General features: G+C 39.3%; 1 protein-coding gene across 1 annotated transcript; it reads left to right on the top strand.

Moving 5' to 3' along the window:
- The first annotated feature begins 1624 nt into the window (after nt 1–1624).
- TNFAIP6 (TNF alpha induced protein 6) lies at nt 1625–21099 on the top strand. The gene is made up of 6 exons (XM_075529780.1): nt 1625–1800; nt 6161–6298; nt 8013–8174; nt 10516–10744; nt 12963–13003; nt 20585–21099. The coding sequence occupies exons 1-6, from the start codon at nt 1707–1709 to the stop codon at nt 20746–20748; spliced, it is 828 nt and encodes a 275-aa protein (XP_075385895.1). The 5' UTR covers nt 1625–1706; the 3' UTR covers nt 20749–21099.

Below are 21099 nucleotides of genomic sequence, written 5' to 3'. Positions count from 1 at the left end.
GCAAGGGGCTTAAGTGGAGAGCAAATGCCTTGAGAATGATTGGGGCATGGAATGTATGGATGTGCTTTATACAATTGATGTATGTATATGTATGGATGGTGATAAGAGTTGTATGAGTCCCTAATAAAATGTAAAAAAAGAAAAGAGGAGGAAAAAAATGATTAGGGCAAAGACTGTACAGATGTGCTTTATACAATTGATGTATGTATATGTATGAACTGTGATAAGAATTGTATGAGCCCCTAATAAATTGTTAAAATTAAAAAAAAAAAGAAGTAAGGAGGATGAGACTTTGTAGAAGCAAAGATGATGAGACTTTGTTGTGCTTCCTCTGTTGTGCATCAGGGAGGACCAGTCCTTGGAGCAGAGCATCATGCTAAAATAGAGGGTCAGTGAAAAAGAGGAAGATCTTCAGTGAAATGGTTTGACGCTATGACTACAAAACTAGGCTCCAACACAACAACACTTGTGAGCTGGGGCGACACTGGGTATTGTCTGGTTCTGTAGTACTTAGGGCTGCTGTGAGTCAGAATGAATTCAAGGGCACCTAACTGCAACATTTTGATCATCTTCTTCAAAGACACGGTGACCTGAGGCTGGCCTCCATGCTTTTCTCACAAAACTTGAATGGGTCCAGCGCTCCAAACTCACTGTCATAGAGTTGATACCAACTCGCAGAGACCTTGCAGCGGAGACTCAACCTGCCCCCAGCTAGATTGCCCAGACTATTTACGGGAGTAGAAAGCCTCCTCTTTCTCCTATGGAGCAGCTAAAGGTGTTGAACTACTGACCTTGTGGTCAGCACCCCAATTTGTAACCACTGTGCCATCAGAGTTCCTATTCAGTAACGGGAAATTTTGAGATTATAATAGGATACTCCAAAATCAAACTCATTGCCATTGAGTCACTAGTGACTCAGTGATCCCTTGTGGGTTGCTGACAGTCTGTAACTGTTTACGGGAGTGGAAACCCCACTCTTTCTCCCGCAGAGCTGCTGGTGGTTTCCAACTGCGGACTATGTGGTTTGAAGCCCCACAAGTAACCACGACAACACCGGGCTCCTTAGGGTACTGCAAGACTGCTGGAATGTCCCAAAGCTCTGACACTGAAGTACACTTCTAAATGCTGATGTATTTACTTGCTGACCATTATCAGCCAAGAGCCGAAACAGATACCACCACAGGACAAATAAACAGTGTTTAAGGAAATCCTATAGCTCTGGGAAAGCCAGGAGATATTCCAAATGGGCATACATTGAATTTTCTGGGTCTTTAGCATTTAACTCCAAACCCCAAAACTGATCTACGGTAAATAAAACAGTGATCACATTTCATTTTAAATTTGTTTTTGTTGTCTTTTAAATCACTGTAAAATCTGCCTGCTGTCACACAACCTTTCTAGAAGAGAAGCGCTTGTGACAACAATGAGCCCTTTTCTGAGTAACTGAATTTTAAAATTTAGATGATCATTCTATACTCTTGGTTTCAGTTGCCAATGCAAATGAGTCAGAGGATTGGCCTCAGACACTGAGTTAATTGTGTAATTCCAAGCAGAAAATGCCATTGGAGAGTTCTTGCTGACCTCACAGCTGAAAAAACTATTTAAGAGAACTGGAAACCAGATGTTTCGGTCGCAGTTCAGCAGTTGCTCTGAGACTTTAGCCCGTGCGGCCCCTGACAGGCCATTCTTGCTCTGCTACAGGCGTTATGGTCATTTTCATTTTTATATTTGTCTTGCTGTGGGAAGAGACGCGCGGCTGGGGATACAAGAATGGGATTTTCCACAACTCCATATGGCTTGGTAAGAGACTTTTCATTCGTGCTCTTCTTCTCAGCAATTCCAATTCTTTTCAAACGATGAAGGATTGAATCAAAGCAGTAAAATTGTCAATTCTGTTCTAGGTGGATGTTTTCAAAGAAAATTCCCAGGAAAGATCTCCAATGTAGTCCATATATATTCTTTTTTCAGAAAGTGTCCTTGCCTTCTAGACTAGAATGTGTAAATAGAATTGCTCAGTAGAAAATAGAGGTTTATATCTGTATTCCATATGAAAGCACATTTGGATTTTTTTCAAGGCAGAGTTGGAAATGCGGTGGGAGGGCGTTTCTTGGTCAAAAAAACCCCAACTACTATGCTCTCCTGTTTTTATGTAAATGCATTTACAGTCAGATCTCAGAATCACAATAGGAAGGCCAGCATATGTAGAATGTTTATGTAAAATATTGATAATCAGTGCGTCCTGTACTTTTGTGAGCAGTGTACCTTGGTTTTCTCAACATCTTGGCCGTTTTGATGATCAGCTTGCCATGTGGGAAGAATGCGAAAGGCTCGTGTTTCGGAATGCATTTTTACCACTCGCCTGCCTGGTGTGCAGCCTAGCCATCTATTTTTCGAAGCCTTTTGTTAGACAAAGAAAGTTCTGTTTTGTTCAATGTAATTATGACGCTCACCAAAATGTGAAGATAAATAGTAGGACAGAAAAGACAAAAATAAAGATAACTCAAAACGACCTTTGCAGTACCCTAACCAAATGCTTTAATACTCATGAGGCATACAAGTTAATACTGTTTTATACTTTGTGTTGTGTTTAATGATGGAAAAAATTTGAATTTCTTGAGCAGAAGATTGAGATATTCTTGTTTCTTATGGAAATAGAGAGGAGAAGTTACAGGGAGCTGGACGTCGGCTTTATGCAGCACGGAGTTGTAGGGGAGTTTCCCCTTCAGCAGATCTTCTGTGGTAGTAACTGCAGCCATGAGGATTTCATTAAAAAGCCCGATTTGTAACGCACAGCTTTGCTGTTTCTTTTTTCAGCTTGAGCCAGTGAACTAGTTTCATGCTGAAAAATGTGGTCCATTTGGCAGAGATAGGTCCTGGGATTTACTACTGGAATGCGCAAAACCCTGTGTTTGTTTTCATCACACACATATCATGCTTAGAAAAAATATATATATTAATCAAAATGGGGGGAAATGGCATAAGACTAGCAAAAATTAAACTGTGAAACCGTCAACCACTTAGCAAGTAATTGAAGTTCAAGTAGTCTTTTTTTTAAGTGATGCTATAGATTATAAAATGGAAAGCAGAACATTACAAGTTCTACCCAGAGATATGGAGGACAAAACCCCAAATCTTTGTTAATGGTATGCTTAGACCCGAGGCTTGGCATGATTGCCAGGTGCTTCAATCTGGGACAGATTATTGGCTAGTCTGCTAGCACAAATTATTTGCAGTTGGTTAAAACAATATAATATAAGACACTAGGGAGCAAAGGAAGTGGGATATTAGAAGTCAAAAAATGTCCATAACTCTCAAGACTTTGAAGTCTCTCTAGGTCTCTTTCCTCAATGATAAAAGGAGAGGGACAAAGTAGTGGGTCTCTAAAGCTTATTTTAACTCTCTTGAATATTCATGAAGTCAATTTCCACTCCTCGAAGCTGGATGCGACAGGGTTGAGCTGCTCCGAGGGCTTCCCAGGGCTGTAAATTTACGGAAGCAGAGCGCCTCTGCCTCTCCCACAGAGCAGCTGGTGGGTTTAAAGCCAGGACCTTCCAGCTAATAACCTCCCTGGCGGTCTACTTATGTCAGTAATTTTGTACCCAAAGCGGTATATTGTTTTGCATAAAATTTGTTGTTTTATATTGTAGGCCTGTAATTCTCAATAAATTACTCATTTTAATCTCTCTAGTAGACATTCCAGGTATGAGAAGCTTCCTCTGACAGTTAACGTTTCCCCACGCCACACTCGGGATTACCGCCAGGAGGTTTGAATAGTCCAGACTCATCTCCCTCCACGTGACAAGGGAACAAAGAATTTACGAGATGAGCGGTTTCAACTGATTTAAGTTGATTATGAAAATGGAAAATGCTTAGAGAAATGCGAGCGTGAGTTCGCAAGTATGGGTACAAGGGCTTCCCTTCACTCGTGCAGCGCGTGTGAACGGTCTCCGCCAGCAGAGGTGGCTGTGGACCAGTTCTCTCGTGATACACTGGTCTTATCGTGATACCCCGCCCTATTGTGACACTACGCTTGTCTGATCGTGATACTACACTTGTCTTAGTCTGAGAAGGAGGCTCAAAAACAAGAAAGACCCAATCGGGATAGTGAGTGGCTTCTAAGGAGATCTGCTGGGCCAGTAAAGTTCAAGACAGATTCCAATGGGGAAATCTTGAAGGATTTTGTCAAAAGACGCAGGAGGATCATGGTGAGCTTCTTAGGGGGGGGGGGGGGGGCGGGAACACAACAAAATCTGTATTGATGAGAAAATGGGCAAGAAAGTCATAACGAGTTTTCTGTTTGCTTTTCCACCATGACTATTCAGATTCTCATTCTCCGAGAGTCGCAAGGGCCATCTTAAGAGTTTTGATTTGAGTCCCTCAAAGCTGCTAAAACTGTCATTTTGACCCAAATAAATTAAAAAGCACCAAACTCAGGATTTGACAGAGACACCACCTTTAGAAGTGTATCCAGGTACATGGAGGACATGTTGAGAAACAATACCGGCACTTTTTAATATTTTTGTTTAACAAGTTGTCTATGATTTTGTGGTAATATTTTTGTTTTTGTTTTGTCTTTTAAACATTGTATTAGGGGGCTCATACAACTCTTATCACAATTCACACATGCATCAATTGTGTAAAGCACATTTGTACATTCATTGCCCTCATCGTTCCCAAAACATTTGCTCTCCACTTAAGCCCCTGGCTTTTCCCCTTCCCTCCCTGCTCTCCCGTCCCTTGTGAAAACTTGATAATTTATAAATTATTATTTTGTTATATCTTACACTGTCCAATGTCTCCCTTCACCCACTTTTCTGTAGTCCATCCCCCAGGGAGGGGGTTATATGTAGATCCTTGTCATCAGTTCCCCCTCTCAACCCCTCCCTCCTTCCACCCTGTGATTTTGTAGTTATAATTTTTATTGACCTTCAGAATCCTTTTGAACCTTTTTATTAAATCTGAAAATAAAAAGGGGAAAATTTAACTAATGTAACATATTTGAATGCCTACAAAAATGCAAGATTTGAGTGCCTACACAACCCAGAAGTTTTATGCGTAGGAGTTTGAATATTTTTGTTTACTAAAAAAAAAACAATCGCTGTTTCTATTTCATAGATGCAATAACTGAGGCTCAGGCACAGATTTACACGAAGTCACACAATTCATCCATTGTAGAACTGGGATAAAATACTCGATCTAACATGATTCTGTGGCTACATGCTGAAAGAAAGAAAGAGAGGGAAAAAATGATTGGTAAAACAGATTATGATTCTAATGAACAAATGACTGTTGACTCCGAAAATTAATGACTGGTTGACAAAGTTGAGGAGCAGCAATCTCAGCAGTGATCGATCACTCAATAGGAAGAAAGGCCTCTGAGAGCTATCAGAGCCAGTATTAAAATTGATGTCCTGGGATCTCCTTCACGTTGTGTCCATGGAAAAGTGCATTCCAAACGCAAAACAGTGGACTTAAACAGTGACAACCCGTGTTGGCTTAACACTGCATGAAATGTGTTGGGAACAACATGTGAACTGAAAAAGACAAATCAGATCAAGTTCATAGGAATTGGCTGTTAGGTATGTCGAGTTATTTCTCAGCTGTGTCTGAATCTATTTTTCTGTTCTTTAAGGTAGTATTTGTTTACTGTGGATTCCTCAAACCTTTGCTTATTAATTTTTTAATTATACAGCATAGTCACCTCCCTCAAATGGTTATTGGGAATTATTTTTCTCCATCATAGTGAATCTGTGTAATAGGTCGATGTTCATTGGTTTCTAACTCCTCCATCTCCTTCCCCCGCCCCCTCTTGTTTACCTTCCTATATTTTCATATGAAAGGAAAGTCAAATCTTTGTCACTTTATGATTCTGTAGAAATATCAAGTTGTATTGAAATCTTTTTTTTTCAGGTTATCAGTTCAGAAACATAATTTAGTTTCTCTCTATGGCCCCAAACACCCCTAAAATTCCCTCGCTCATAATGTCCCCCCAGAGTTTTCTGACAATGAAAACTTAGCTGGCCAAGGTGACCGTCCCAACAAATCCTCTGGCAGCAAAATCAGCTGATGCAATCTTCCAATTGAAGTCACCAAACTTCCCTGACTTCTGCAAGAGGGGAGGATGGTGAGCTAATGACGTGGTTTTTTTGTGATTTCACAGAACAAGCGGCGGGAGTGTACCACAGAGAAGCGCGCTCTGGCAGATACAAGCTCACTTACTCAGAAGCCAAGGCAGTGTGTGAATATGAAGGCGGGCGCCTTGCCAAGTACAAGCAACTCGAGGCAGCTAGAAAAATTGGTATGTGATTTGACAGAGATTTTCAGTCTCTCAATCTGTGGGGAGGAGACAGGCACTTTCCTTTAACCCCTGGGGAGACTTTTCTCTCCAGACCCTTCTGATGGTTCTCTTAGCCCAGGACATGCTGCTCCGACTCCTCCTCCACCGACCCCTCTGCTGGCAACTCTGGAAAGATCTAGCACTAGCAACTTCTTTTGGGTTACAAAATATGTAACATCAGTAAAAGTCATCAGAAAATAACAGCCTCGTTATCTAAATATCTCTTAAATTCTGTGCTAATTTGAATACCCTTGCTATTTGTTTTTAACATGGTTCTTCCTCTTCTTGACTTCTGAGTATAATTTAGACTCTCATGTTGAGTCTTACAAGGAACTTGGCTGGCTCCGAGGAATATTTGATTTAGTACCTTTTTTTGTTTCACGCTTTTAAAAGGAAGAATGCCTTTATTGCTAAGAACAAAAGCTATGACAAAAAGGCGGATAAACAGTGTATAAAGGCAAGAAAGAGAAACCAGGAAGATAATGTCAGGAAATGTGGTGAAGATCCCAGCAAGTATTCACAGGCGCATTTTGCTTCTTTAAGGAGCCCGGTGGTGCTGTGTGCTAGACATCGTAGTACAAGCCCATCATGGGAGAAAAATGAAACTGTCTACTCCCAGACCTCTATATGTGCTCACAGGGAGCGGATTCCCATCCATTGACCCTGTGGTAGTGGATATTTGCTTCTTTGGAATTCCTGGGGGTGCAAATCCTTAACCCACTGTTGCTAACGAAAAAGTGCCTTGGATGAAACACCTGGCAACCTCCTTGTCAACAAGCAGTTCTACTCTGACACACCTGAGGTTACCATGAGTCTACTCAAAAGGTACTGATGGTGATCCTGTTTCCTGGTCTTTCAAGAGACTCCAAAGCCACCGCCATTTGGAATTCTCTCCTCCATGGAATTAACCCTTTTGCTGACAGGCCAGCACTAGATAAGACTTAGGCTAGTATTATATATTATTCAAGTTAAAAATGAAGCTGTTCTCTGAAATGTCCCTCAACCTGCTAGAACGACTGTCCTTGCTCTATGTTCATAGGGATGTGTAGGAAGCAGGAGTTGGAACGGTGGATGCACAAGTCTCACATCTTGGTCTGCTGTAAATCACCCCTAGACCACACCAGCAGACTTAAAACGGCCTTCGAAAGTGAGCAAGAACAGCGCTTAGCCTTTGACTGGAAATTTATGAGGCTCTTTTCCTTCTTCAAATCTTCTAAACTATTCACAGTACCTTAACTCATTCTGAAATAAAATTAAATCAGTTACCATCTGAAAAGAATATGGTTCCCTCAGAATTGGTAGTCATTTCAGGATCCATCTCATTGAGCTTCCATGGGCTTATTCATGAAGCAAGCTCTGAGTGTAGCTTGTTTTCATAGCCACAAGGATAAGGATCCATCTTTTTCATTTCTCAAATAAGAAGTCATTTTCTAATAAAAGTCAGAAATTATGTTTCATATTCACAATGTAAGCACATATATACAACATACACTTTTTTGGGGGGGGGTTGTTTTGTTTTTTTAACGAAACCCTTGCTTCTCTCTTCCATGAAATGGGTTTTTTTTTAATCATTTTATTGGGGGACATGAAATATTTTTGAGCTTGAGAAACTCACTGTTGGAAGGGGTGATCGTTGTTCAGCTGAGTGAATTCATTAGCCTTCGCTCCCCTGCAGGATTTCATGTGTGTGCTGCTGGATGGATGGCCAAGGGCAGAGTTGGCTATCCCATTGTGAAGCCGGGGCCCAACTGTGGATTCGGAAAAACGGGTATTATTGATTACGGAATCCGTCTCAACAGGAGTGAAAGATGGGATGCCTATTGCTTCAATCCTCATGGTTTGTTTAAAGATTTTTATAACCTTTGCCAGAGGAGTTACAGGTTACTAAGAAATTTGTTAGTTTTTTTGAAGAGCTATAGTTTCTTCTTCTAAAGATAATTTAATTTGGCAATGATGATTACTGTTAATAAGGTTAGGGACTGGGCTGCTAACCACAAGTCAGTGGTTTAAACCCGCTAGTCCCTCCTCAGGAGAAAAGTGAGGCTTTCCACCCCTGGAAGGAGACCTAGTGGTGTAGTGGGCTGCTGACCTCAAGGTCTGCGGTCCAAAGCCACCAACCACTCCAAAGGAGAAAGACGAGGCTTTCTACTCCCATAAAGAGATACCGTTTCACCACAGGAGCAGTTGTAGCCTGTCCTGTAGGGTCGTGATGAGTAAGAATCCACTGATGGCTATGAGTTTGGTTTGGTTTGGTCTCAGGAACACTATACAGGATTGATGTAGCTCAGAATGTACTCCGTGGCAGTGGGCTTGGTTTTTTAAATACTTATAAAGTAATTATGCAGACACTTTTGTAATTATGCCAGACACTTTTTAACTACACTCTTACTTAATTTTTACAATCCTACAAGGCGTTCTTGTTATACTCAGGCTAGAAATCAGAAGTTGAGACTTTAAAGAGTTAAGTAATTTACCCCAAATCAGATAATCAACCATTAGTGGACAGGTAAGATGGAGAATCCAGGTCTTTTCTGTGGCAGGGAAATCAACTGGTCACAAAGAGAGGAAAACGCAGATTATGAAAGATCCATAGCTAACAGCTAAGACCAAAAGTACCAATTGTTCAGAGATTATCCCTTTCACAGAGGGCAAAAAGATCAAATAAACAAAGTTTGTCCCCAATATCTTTTTATACATTCATGCTTAGACTCCCAAACTAAGTACCTCCCATTCTGTGGTCTGTTGAGACAAATTCACCGGATATACTGGATATTGTTATAGGATATTTGTATTCATGTATTTCCCCATGGCTGCTTGTAGCCAGGGAATTTTAAGGGGAAAACTAATTCCTTTTATTTATTTAATGAGTTATATTTTTTCTTCATGATTTTGGAGAAAAAACAAAGTTATTTTCAGTTATATTTCTCCCAGGACAATTTTATAAAATGCTATGTGTTACATGATTGCATAACACCTTCTGGTGTTTATAATAAATCATGTTCCATTTGGATCTATCCTGTAACAAATTCCACAAGAGACTTAGAGTGAAGTTTAGCGTATTACTATAAGTTATTTAATAACACTAACCATTGGAGAAAAGAGCCTCCTGTCCAAAGCTGACCTAATATCAAAGTAATGTGCAAGGGGGGCCTGAAAATGTGGGGGGGGGGAATTCACTACCTAATAACTCCAATAGTCTGTGAGCTTTTTGAAACGCCTCATGTGCTCCAAGTAGAAAACTATTACCTAGACCCATTTCAGATGAAATGTTAATGAATGCTTGCAAATGATTTTTCTAGTATTATAAATTGCAGCTCAGTTTGCAATGTTTTAGGGCGATATAGTCAAATACCTCATAGCAAAACATAAATCATCCTTTCCGCCAGCTCTCTTTCTCACGACTGTTTTCTTTCACGTACTATACAAGCACCATTTAAAAAAATACTTTTATTGGGGGCTCTTACATATCTTATCACACTCCATACATTCCTCCAATGTGTCAAGCACATTTGCACATATGCCGCCATCATCATTTTCAAAGCATTCTCTTCCCACTTGAGCCCCAGATATCAGCTCCCCATTTCTTCCCCCTCTCTCGCCCACTCGCCCTCCCTCACGAACCCTTGGTAAGTTATAGAGCATTTTTTCCATATCTTACATTGTCCTCCATCTCCCTCACCCACTCTTCCATTATTCCCTAGCTTTGCTTCCATAGCTTTACTTCCTAGATCACTCTTCCATTTCCTTTTACATTCCTCCTCTCCCACCATCACCCTCGCTTCTTAGTAATTCCTCTCAGCTCCATTGCTGTTACTCCAACACCCCCAGGATCTCTAGGACCTCCTCCTCCTCATTGTTGTTTAATTCCCTATTAATTAAAAAGTGCACTACTCTTCAGCTGTAAGTGTAAGTACCACCAATTCTATGCATGCTCCTGGTAGCCTTATGAACGTCAGAGTAGAATCGTGCTACACGAGGTTTCAAACAGTGACTTCTTGGAAGCAGATTGCCAGACCTTTCTTCCACATACATTGTATGTACTGGACTAATCCATTAAGAGTTCGTAAAAGTAATAGGTACGAGCAGACTAAGAAGTAAATCTTACCTTAAGATAAAGGTGGCTTGCTGTCGTTTTTCTCCTAATGCTGTCTCCCCACCTGCCCACTCTTCCACCTCAGCAAAGGAGTGTGGTGGCGTCTTCACGGATCCAAAGCGAATTTTTAAATCTCCGGGTTTCCCAAATGAGTATGAGGATAACCAGATCTGCTACTGGCACATTAGACTCAAGTATGGGCAGCGAATTCACCTGAGCTTCTTGAACTTTGACCTTGAAGATGACATCGGTTGTTTGTCGGACTATGTAGAGATATATGACAGCTATGACGACGTGCATGGCTTTGTGGGAAGGTACGTGTGCTTTCCCCAGACAGGGAGTTAAGCGAGTATTTGGTATTTTGTTTGATATTGCTTTGATGAACTTTACCCCTTTATTCTCCAGTATTGATTTTCTAGTATTTCTACACTGCTATGACACATTATCTTTTCTTAAGGTTTTCTTTTTGTGGGGAGGTTGTTTTGTCTTTTTAGATTTTAAGTCATGGCTATTGCTACATAGACTTATTAAAATAGTGGAAGTTGCCCTTCAATTGATGTCAATTTTAAAAACTAGTCATGTGGTCTCTTTATAAAAGCCTCATGATTTGGCTATAAGAATAGGAGGGAGAAGGGAAAGTTGGGAAGTTTGTCTGGGCTTTAACCATTTTGATTTCTGTCTTTCTCAATTCAGAAGCACTGCCTTCCTTTCATATGCAAAGCATTTTATAAATATTATGATGTCAGAGAGATAAGCATACTCTTTTTTCCTCATTGAATTTGTCTAAGTAACTAATCAATGGATGTGTTAAAAATGGGTCTGCATGCCATAAAGACAAACACCCCTTTGTTCAGTGTTGTTTGTGTTGTTTTCACCACACTGGATCACAATCGTTGGTATTCCTACCGCAAATCTTGGTGCTAGTTTGACACCCAGTGGCTTACAAAATACTGCAAAACTGATGAGTGTACCATGAGGTGTCTTATACAGTCAAATTGACATTTAGTGCCTATTCTAGACTGTTATCAGTTTTCTATTATACATGATAGTGATTTAATAGATTGTGATAATAAAGACAGTTAAAATGACAGATTTAAGAGCTTTTTATGTTGACTTGAACTTAAGTGAGCTATTTTTACGGGGGGAAATGGTTTCTTTTTGCTTTACTATTTGGTTTGCAGAGTACTAATATGGGGAGAAATCCAAATAATTGTGTTATTTTTTTTTTTTAACCATTTTACAAAGTCATGATGTGGAGTAAGAGGAAAGTAAAACTAGGCATTTTGTAGGTTTTGTTTTTCTTTTTTAAGGATGGATCTCTTACCTTGGGAATTAGAATGATGTTTTCAGGCTTTGACATTTTTAGTCCTTGCTCCAAAAATCACTCACGGTCCTAAACAAAAATAATAAATATTTTAGAAGATTTTCTTTCTTTTTTAAGTACTACAAAATCATAGAAACCTTAACTAAACGAAAGTATCAAACTATGAAGCTACTATTTCTCATCATAGCCTCATCTAGATCTACACACCTCTCCTTTTTTCTTAGATTTTGTGTGTAGTTGTTATTGTGAGGTAGGCAAAGATTTAGGGAGCAGACCATACGCCCCACATTCAACAGTGATGAACATTTCGTTTCAAATCATTTTAATCCTCTCCATGTATTACCTACCCCACTTTGTTCCACTTTTCCTTCTCCCACTTCTGTCCTTGCACAAATGCTGCCCTTTGATCCTAAATAGCTTGTTATTCTAAGAGTGGGTCCCTTCAGGCTTCAGACCTGGAAGATAAACAAAGTCCATAGTATTGGGCCTCCTGCCAATCTAACCTCCAACCAAGAAGCTTGAGATTTTTGGGGGGCGGGGTGTTCAACAGGGTGCTTTGTTATTTATTATGTTGACATGACATAATTAATCTTTAAGCAGATTTTTCCCTCACTGGAATGAATCACACATCTGAAACTGGCATATTCTCTTACTTTTTTATATAATACACAAGGGGGTTGCTTTTAAATCATGATTCAGATAAAAATCTAACCTTTTTTTATGTCTATAAGGTACAGCATAATTTTTTCATGTTCAGATAACCCTACCTTGGAATTCAGAGTATTAGAACCACTTACCATGCATCTGTTCTTTATGAAGATATCAATATCTTAATCAGAAGCACATTTTATTTATTTATTTATTTTCAGAAGCATATTTAAAATTTTTCCAAGTACATCGTATTAATATGGTGACAAGACTAATTCAAACAGCAAACTTGGCTTTAAAAACAGATGCAAAGGACTTAAGTGGAGAGCAAATGCTTTGAAAATGATTTGGGCAAAGAATGTACAGATGTGCTTTATACAATTGATGTATGGATTGTGATAAGAGTTGTATGAGCCCCTAATAAAATGTTTTTTAAATTTTTTTAAATAAAAAGAAGCCATTATTTAGAGAAATAAAACATTTAATAATCAATAAGGGGCACTCATAAAAGTTATATACTTATTCATATGTGTGACCTCTTTGTTTTAATTCTCTTTCAGATACTGTGGAGATGAGCTTCCAGGAGATATTATTAGTACAGGTAATACTCTTACTTATGAAGCAAAGCTACATTTTTTGCCTCATCCCTTATAGATGAAAATACAATCGTTGTCACTTTTTAAATCTGAGAGAACTGAGGTCTGTTAGCTTGTAAAATCCAAAGAAGTGTTTATTTACACTTTTCCAAAGAGATACCAACTTCTTGCAAGGAAAATGTAGAAACTCCTATTACAAATCATACGTATGGCTATAGCTTGCGATTTCTATAAAATGCACTGATAAATATTTGATCATTTTAATTGTTAGGGGACTGAAGTAATTTACAAAGTTGTTAAAAATACATGCAGTCCGTACAAAGAAAGCTTACATTGTGTTGATAGCATTTTTATCTGAGTGAAGCATCCCACCGAAGTGAAGTAGAACACAGTTCTGTGAGACGGTTTTTAATAGCTGGTTGCATGAGAAAAAGGATTCTATGGTCAAGCAAATTTGGAAAACATTGGGTTAAATGATGTTAAAATTGGAGAACTCCAAGAAGCTTTAAATATGCTAATTAAACATTGTAAATCTTAAAAGGCTCAATGGGCTGGGCTCTAAAACCCTTCCCCACCTCTCTCCAAATTACTCTGTGGGACTTTGTTCCAGGAAACAAACCCGAAGAGTGTCCTTCTGGTAGGCCTTCAGTTCATCTCAGTCAGTGATGTCACGCTGGTTACCCCAAACTGCCACTTTCTGGCTGAGAACCTGTACTTTCTGAGATGCTTCCATTTTCTCCTTCTATTTTCGGCAGCAACGCTAGCAGTTGGTTTTCTTCTCTGCGCTATTCTGCCTTGTATCATAAAATTATCACCATGCTTCTTCCAACGAAAAACAGCAAAGCTAGCCAGAAGCCAAACACATTGCTATTCAAAACCCAAAACCCAGGGGGGATCCAAAGCTACGACCTTCATGGAAGCTGACTGCCAGGATGCTCTGCCGCAGAGCGGCTGAGAGGCTCAAACTACCAACCTTTCGGTCAGCAGCCAAGGTATAACCCTAGTACTACCAGGGCTCCCAACAAATCTATGTGGACATTACTAGCTTTCTGTCTAAATTATGTCTTGATCGTTCTTTAAAAAGATGGAAACTACCGATGCTTGAATAATTAGTATTAAAACCTTAATTCATTTCTCATTAACTGATTCTCTAGGAAGACTATTTAACCTTCTGTTTCTTTGTTTTGATTGGTTTGGTTTGGTTTGTATGTTACCATAAAGTAGTAAGAAGAAAGCGTATTAACTGTAGGGAGTCGCTGAGGGAGAAGGATACTGTTTATAAAGAGAGTCAAGAGACCTGGAAATGGATTTTGTCTACAACAGACAAAATTACTGGAGCCATTGTCAAATCAATGTGTTTCCTCACAACTCTAAGAAGCTGAGAGTGGTGGGGAGCCACACCATTAGGTATTCAAAGAGAAACAGATCAGTTGAATACAAATTCAAAGACTCGGCAAAAGGGGAGGAGGAACTAGATAAAAGAGCAATAGAAAGGGAATAAAGACATAAGATACTTTTAAGCAACAATCCTATCAGTCGAGGAAAATCCTCTTAACATTTTTACCTGTTTTTATTTTGATTTTTTGAGTGTGTGCTTATTTATCCAAGATATTTATGTTAGATAATAACTTAATATATACAATTTAAAATACCCATAATTTTACTCGTAATAACAGGTATATAGAAAGTAAGAATGTATCCACTCTTAGCTCTCCAATTCCATCCCAGAAGGATGCTGACCTGTGTGCAGTACATATCCTCTCAGGCGTTCTTCAGATGCATGGACACCGGGAACATTTTCCCAAGTGAAAATACGATCCTTAGGTCATTCTAAATCTTTTTAATAACTACCTAAATAGACCATTGTAGTGGATGTACCACCATTGTCATGCTCTAATATTTAACATCCTGAAGATGTTTGTTTCTGACTTTTTTCTTTCTTTGCTTTGCAGTATTTCAATTAAAATTTTAACCTCTACTTTTACATAGTGGTTAGTTTTTAATCACACTGGATTCCTAAGAGTGAGATTTTAGAGTCAGAAATTATGCCTTTGAAATGTTGCTACCAACAACCAAACCCACTGCCATCAAGTTCGTGCTCATCTACAAGGGGTTTCCAAGGCTATCAATCTTGACAGGTGCAGCTAGTCTCCTCTTTCTCTAAGGATCTGTTGGTGGGTTTGAACTGCCAACCATGCATTTAGTTGTCCATCACTTACTCATGTGTGCCACCAGAACTCCTTTAATTGTTGACAGGTGCTACCAAATTGCCACAAGCCCTGCCCTGTCAATGTTCATTTTTATCAGACAACTACGCTCTACATTGTTTCTCAATATAAGGGGATGGGGTAGGGGGAGCTTGTTGGTCTGATTTACATTCTTTTGCAGTGTGTACAGTGCATTGTGAGCATTTTTTGATATGCTTATTGTCTATTTAAACTGCAGTACTTCTTCAAATTGGAAATCTTCTTTCTTTACTTCTAGCAGCTCTCTGTATATTAAGGATATTTATTTTATTTCATTTGTTTTTTACTCTCAAACTTTAAAGATTATTTTACCATACAGGTGGAAAAGATGTTTTTTGGGTTTTTTTCCCTAAATTTAAGCAAAATCTTCCAAATAGGTGAAAAGTGGCATGAATTAGAGCCATATTGTCTATGCTCAAAACCTGACTCCACTGCTTTAGCTCTGTGGCCCTAACAAGACAACCTGTGTGTCTCTGTTTTACATCTGTAAATCGAATATTTTACTAACATCTTCTTCATAGTGTTGCTGTAAAAAGTAACAGGTTACTCGATGAAAGACATTTAAAAGCATGCTTGGCAAACATTAGCATTCAATATATGTAAGACTCATTTGAATTCTGTAAATTCTAAAAGTGTGATCTTGATTAAGAACAACTTTTACTCCTAAGCAAGACAAAACCAAAAAGCCCCAATTGTCAAAGAAGAAAAGTTCCTTCTCTATGAGGAGGGAAAGAAATGGAGTGTTTGCAGGGAATTACAGTTGAGGAGACAGGGATACATAAAAAATACAAAGCACTCCACTGTAGCTGAGAGGGGTCTTTAGAGAAAGAAAACTGAGAAAGTTAACATTTGACTAAAGATTGTCCTTTCAGCTTGAAGCCCTTTTGCTAGGTGGCTAGGAGAAAGGGAGCTACCACAGTGGGTTCTGTTACATATGATTGCAGGCGCAAACAGAGTTTTCCGGGGAACAGATTCTTTACATCTTGATACATTTTTTCCTGCTTTTATTTTTTAAATTTTCTAACAGTTTTATTGACATGAAATTTACACATCCTTCAATTCAATAGTGCAATCATACTAAAAAGAGTTGTGCAATCATTTCCACAGCCAATTTTAGAACATTTCCTCCTTTCTGGTACTCATGGTTATGAGTTAGCCATTTCCCCCCAATCTCCCATCTTAACCCTAAGAAACTGAAAATCCAGTTTACCGTCTCTACAGATTTACCTCTTCTGGATTTCATATATAGAAAAACATACAAACCAGAAACAACTGTAGCAAAATAAGATATGATTGAACTATTGAATTGTATGATGTGTGGACTATGCCTCCCCCCAAAAAACTATTGTAAGATAATTCACAAAACAGAAAAATCTCTATCAAAAAGTAAGCAGGAAAAAATATATAAACTTGAGAACAAATTTAAAATAGGTCCATGGTTTTCTTTCATGAGCAACATGCTTCCTTGGACTGCATGTTAGCCCTGTCATTCTAGAGTCTGACACTTGAAACACCTTGGTTTGCATTTCCCCTTTGGATCAAACCTCAGAGTTCGCTGAGCCTTCCTTCACAATGGGGTAGCCTTGGGTCTACGAGCACTGTGTTTTCTTGAGGAGCTTTGGTTAATAATTTCCTTCACCTTGACGAGCTAATTGGCCTCATATTCAGGGTGAGTAGGTTTCATGGGGAATGTCTTAATGAACAAAGCTACATTCTAGCAATATTTCCACCTTCAAGAAAGAATGATAAAAATCAAGATGGAGCAGACCCCAGGGGGGATCTTGGGTAAAAATAACATGATCTTGGGTAAAAAGAGTGAAACCAGCATCATTTTAGATGAAGAGTCATGTGGTTTTAAAATCCAGCGTTTCATGGATAAAATACGTTGAACCCAAACAAAATATTTTATAATAACAGTAATAGAGACAACAAGGAAAATAAAGATTACAAAACAAACCAGTGATTTTTTTTCCCATTTTTTACCAAGGGAAAAAAACAATTAATTGTAATATCCATTAGTGAAAGAATAGGGTCCATGAGGTGTGAACCTATATGTTGTATATGATTAACATAGAGTATAACGTTAGCACTATTGTGAGGAACACAAACACGGCAATCAGATTAGGGCAAAGTAGCTCTTTGGGGTGCAGTGACAATGTCAGAGGCCATTCTAATTTGAAGTATGACTTTCATCATGGCCATTTCGGTGTTGATATCCTGAAGCCCACAGGCACTATCATTTAGAGCAGCTTGTATATATTTGCTTAGTATTTATATTTATTTTATATAAATGATGTATTAAAAAACAAATCCCTGTTATTGAGTCCATTTCAGCTCTCAAAGACAGAGTATAACTGCCCCCTAGGATTTCCAAAGATGTAATCTTTTTTTTAATCGTTTTATTAGGGACTCATACAACTCTTATCACCATACATACATCAATTGTGTAAAGCACATTTGTACATTCATTGCCCTTATCATTCTCAAAACATTTGCTCTCCACTTAAGCCCCTGGCATCAGGTCCTCATTTTTCCCCCTCCCTACCCGCTCCCCTCTCCCTCATGAACCCTTGATAATTTATAAATTATTTTGTCATAACTTGTCCTGTCCGACATCTCCCTTCACCCACTTTTCTGTTGTCCGTTCCCTAGGGAGGAGGTCACATATAGATCCTTGTAATCAGTTCCCCCTTTCCAACCCACCCTTCCTCAACCCTCCCAGTATCGCCACTCTACACCGCTGGTCCTAAAGGGATCATCCACCCTGAATTCCCTGTTTCCAGTTCCTATCTGTACCAGTGTACACAAAGATGTGATCTTTATGGATGAAGTTTGCTATATCTTTCTTCCAGAGAATGCCTGGTGAGCCCCAGCTGCAGCCCTTTTGGTTAGCAGACAGGTGCTTTAATCACTACATCACCAGAGCCCTCTGCCAGAGTAGGAAATGATTTCAGTATTGGACTAAACACTGTGTTGAACAGTTAGTTGTTGGCCATCTTGATGTCTGATGGTTCACAGCCTGTCATTGTGGCCAGTTTTGGAAGATGACCAGTTTTACTTAGTTCTTATCCGTGCTATTAATTTCTTTTGGATCAAGTTTCTTAATCGGCACTCAGTTGTCCTCACTTCCGACAGTGGAATACTTTTCTATTTATTGATATGGACTTGTGCACCTTTGGGCTTACAGCTCACACCATCCTCCTGCATCCAGGGCAACTATAGAATGCGCTGTCCCAAGTGAAAGAGTACTGCTTGGTGTTTTTAAATGTGCCAACCAACTTTAAGTCTGACTGGAGTTCAGAATACTACCACTGGGTGACCAATCCAATGAAAGACTGATTGAGACCAATGAGTTCTTAATGTAAGCTAAAGTATACTACTTAGTGAAGTGAGATCAATTAAAATGCATTCTGAGTCCAGCTTAGGCTGAGTATATCTTCCAATACAGCCTGGGGGTACGTGGGACCAGAGGTGGTAACTAAGGCCACAGGGTGGTTCCACATAGCCAAAAGGTGCCAGTAGGGGCCACCCAACAAATATCTGATCATTATTTTCAATTGGTAGTGAACCAATCGGTGACTTGTAATGTTATAATTGATGTAAACATAGACATTAGAAGCCATTCCATAGTGTGATGAAGCTGCGCTTATTTATATGAGTTTTGTTGTTGTTCCCAGTAGAAGGGGAACAACCTAACTTAGCTTCTCTGCTTGAGGAATTAAGCAGAAAAATACATCCCAGAGTTGTGGATATGGATCGGAAATATAGAGAGTACTGTTTGTGGGTTTGGAAGATTTCTTAGCTAGTTCTTCTTGGACAATTTTAATTTGAAAAGTAAGGGTTGTGTTAAGACTAAAGGTTAAGTTATGCCCTAGGTCTTAACCAGATCCACAGAGGCCATATCAAATGGAAATCTGGTAACAGTAATTCCCTGCAGTTGTTTCTCCGTTGTTCTTGTAGACATCCATCAAGAGCGACCAATCAGGTTCCTATAGTGGAAAGACCTTCCAGGGAAATGCCTGTCCAATCTAGGGACACATTAATACAGGGGTGATTGCAACAAAGATAAAAAGGTGTGAGGACGGGATGGGGAATGAAACTGTACCTTTTCAGCCGTGACCAAGGGTCTCTGGTTAGTCCGGTGCCTCAGATGTTGTTTACTTCGAACCTTCAAACCTCTAGTACATTGGGTTGTCCAAAGAGGAGTCTTGGGCTCTTTTAACTGTGACAAATTAAAACAAAGTTTTGTTCCCTCTAATCTGATTTCACCTGGATTGGTGAGAACATTTAAGTATAGTCTCCACCAATGAAGTTCTAACGAGTCCTTTGTTTGCGGTGTCGTTCAATATCCACATGATCCTGGGCCGTGTTAGTGCCGGAGGCTTTGGGAGGCTCTGTTTCTTCATCAAAGGCTTCTTTAACCTTTGGAAATATTCTTCACAATATTGGATTAAAGACAGGCAATGCTTCAGTCATTCAGGTTGAAGAATGTCCCGGCAACGACAGGCAATTATTTCACAGATGCTAAGGTTGTGAGATCCAAATGGGACTGGATTGTTGATGGGTGCCCCCGAGGCGGCTCCAGCTTGTCACAGCAACCCCAGGTGTCGCGGGACAAAGCACGGCCCCATTGCTGCACCATCCGCACGATTGTCACATTTCACCCCAATGTTGTAGCCTGTGTCCATCCAACTCCTAGAGGGTCTTCCTCTCTTTTGCTGACCCTCTACTTTACCAAACATGATGCCTTTCCCCCCACCCCCCCCAGGGCCCCATCCCTCCTGACACATGTTCAAAGCATCTGAGGTGAAGTCTCACCATCCTCATTTCTCAAAGGGCATTCTGATTGTACTTCTTTCGAGACAGACGGGTGTGTTCTTCTGCTAGAGCTTTGCGCTGCCAATGTTCTTGGTCAGCACCCTCATTCACAGGCATCCAGTCTTCCCCGTCCTTCTTTATTCGTTGCCCAGTTGCACGCACACCTGAAGTAAATGAAAATGTCATAACTTGCTGTTGTACCCTTTGTCTTCAAAGCGACCTTTTGTTCTTTAACACTTACAGAGACCTTGGGCAGCAAATTTGCCCAGTGCAATACGTCATTTGACTTCTTGACCTCTGTTTCTATGAATGCTGGTCCTGGATCCAAGTAAAATGAAATCCTTGACAACTTAAATTTTTTTCTCCATTTATCATGATGCTCTCTCTTGGTCCAGTAATGAGTTCTGAAATCTGAAAGTCTTGTTGATAAATTCTTATATTCTAGGAAAATGTTAAGTCTCTGACTTGTCTGCCAAATTGAGGGAGTAACATCTTTGTTCTTTCACACCTCTTCCACCATAGGGAATGTCATGACCTTGAAGTTTCTAAGTGATGCTTCAGTGACAGCAGGAGGCTTCCAGATCAAATATGTTACAGTGGATCCTGCGTCCAAATCCAGTCATGGAAAAAATGCTACTTCCACGGGAAATAAAAACTTTTTAGCTGGAAGATTTAGCCATTTGTAAATCAAAAGAGCACTCACAGTGTACAGAGTTTATGTTTGCATTTTTCTGTAATCCCTTCTATCTCAATTTTATATTATATTATTAGCATTTATTTATTACTTTTAAAGGTGAAATTTCTCATAACTCCACTGTGTATAAATAGCTATCTTTAATATTTATATATTTTCTTAATCATTTTTGTATTTGTCATATGTGTATATATATTTGATTTTGAACTCTTGTTCTAGGTACAGTTTCATAATCAGTTTCTTCTAGTCTTGAACTTTTCTCCATATCATTGATTATTGAATAAAGTGTTCTTTTTCTTCACTCAATGATTTATTTTTTTTACTATTCATACTTTATTTAAGC

This window comes from Tenrec ecaudatus, chromosome 13 (assembly GCF_050624435.1).
Source record: "Tenrec ecaudatus isolate mTenEca1 chromosome 13, mTenEca1.hap1, whole genome shotgun sequence".
Lineage (NCBI taxonomy): Eukaryota > Metazoa > Chordata > Mammalia > Afrosoricida > Tenrecidae > Tenrec > Tenrec ecaudatus.
Note: the sequence above shows the minus strand (reverse complement) of the source record. Positions and strands in the feature narration are given on the sequence as shown.

What these genes read in the sequence shown, in the direction of transcription:
- TNFAIP6 (XM_075529780.1), top strand. Translation starts at nt 1,707, where the DNA reads ATGGTCATTTTCATTTTTATATTTGTCTTGCTGTGGGAAGAGACGCGC. An exon ending in CCACAACTCCATATGGCTTG is followed by an intron (nt 1,801 to 6,160) that starts GTAAGAGACTTT and finishes GTGATTTCACAG; the next exon opens with AACAAGCGGCGGGAGTGTAC. An exon ending in GTGCATGGCTTTGTGGGAAG is followed by an intron (nt 10,745 to 12,962) that starts GTACGTGTGCTT and finishes ATTCTCTTTCAG; the next exon opens with ATACTGTGGAGATGAGCTTC.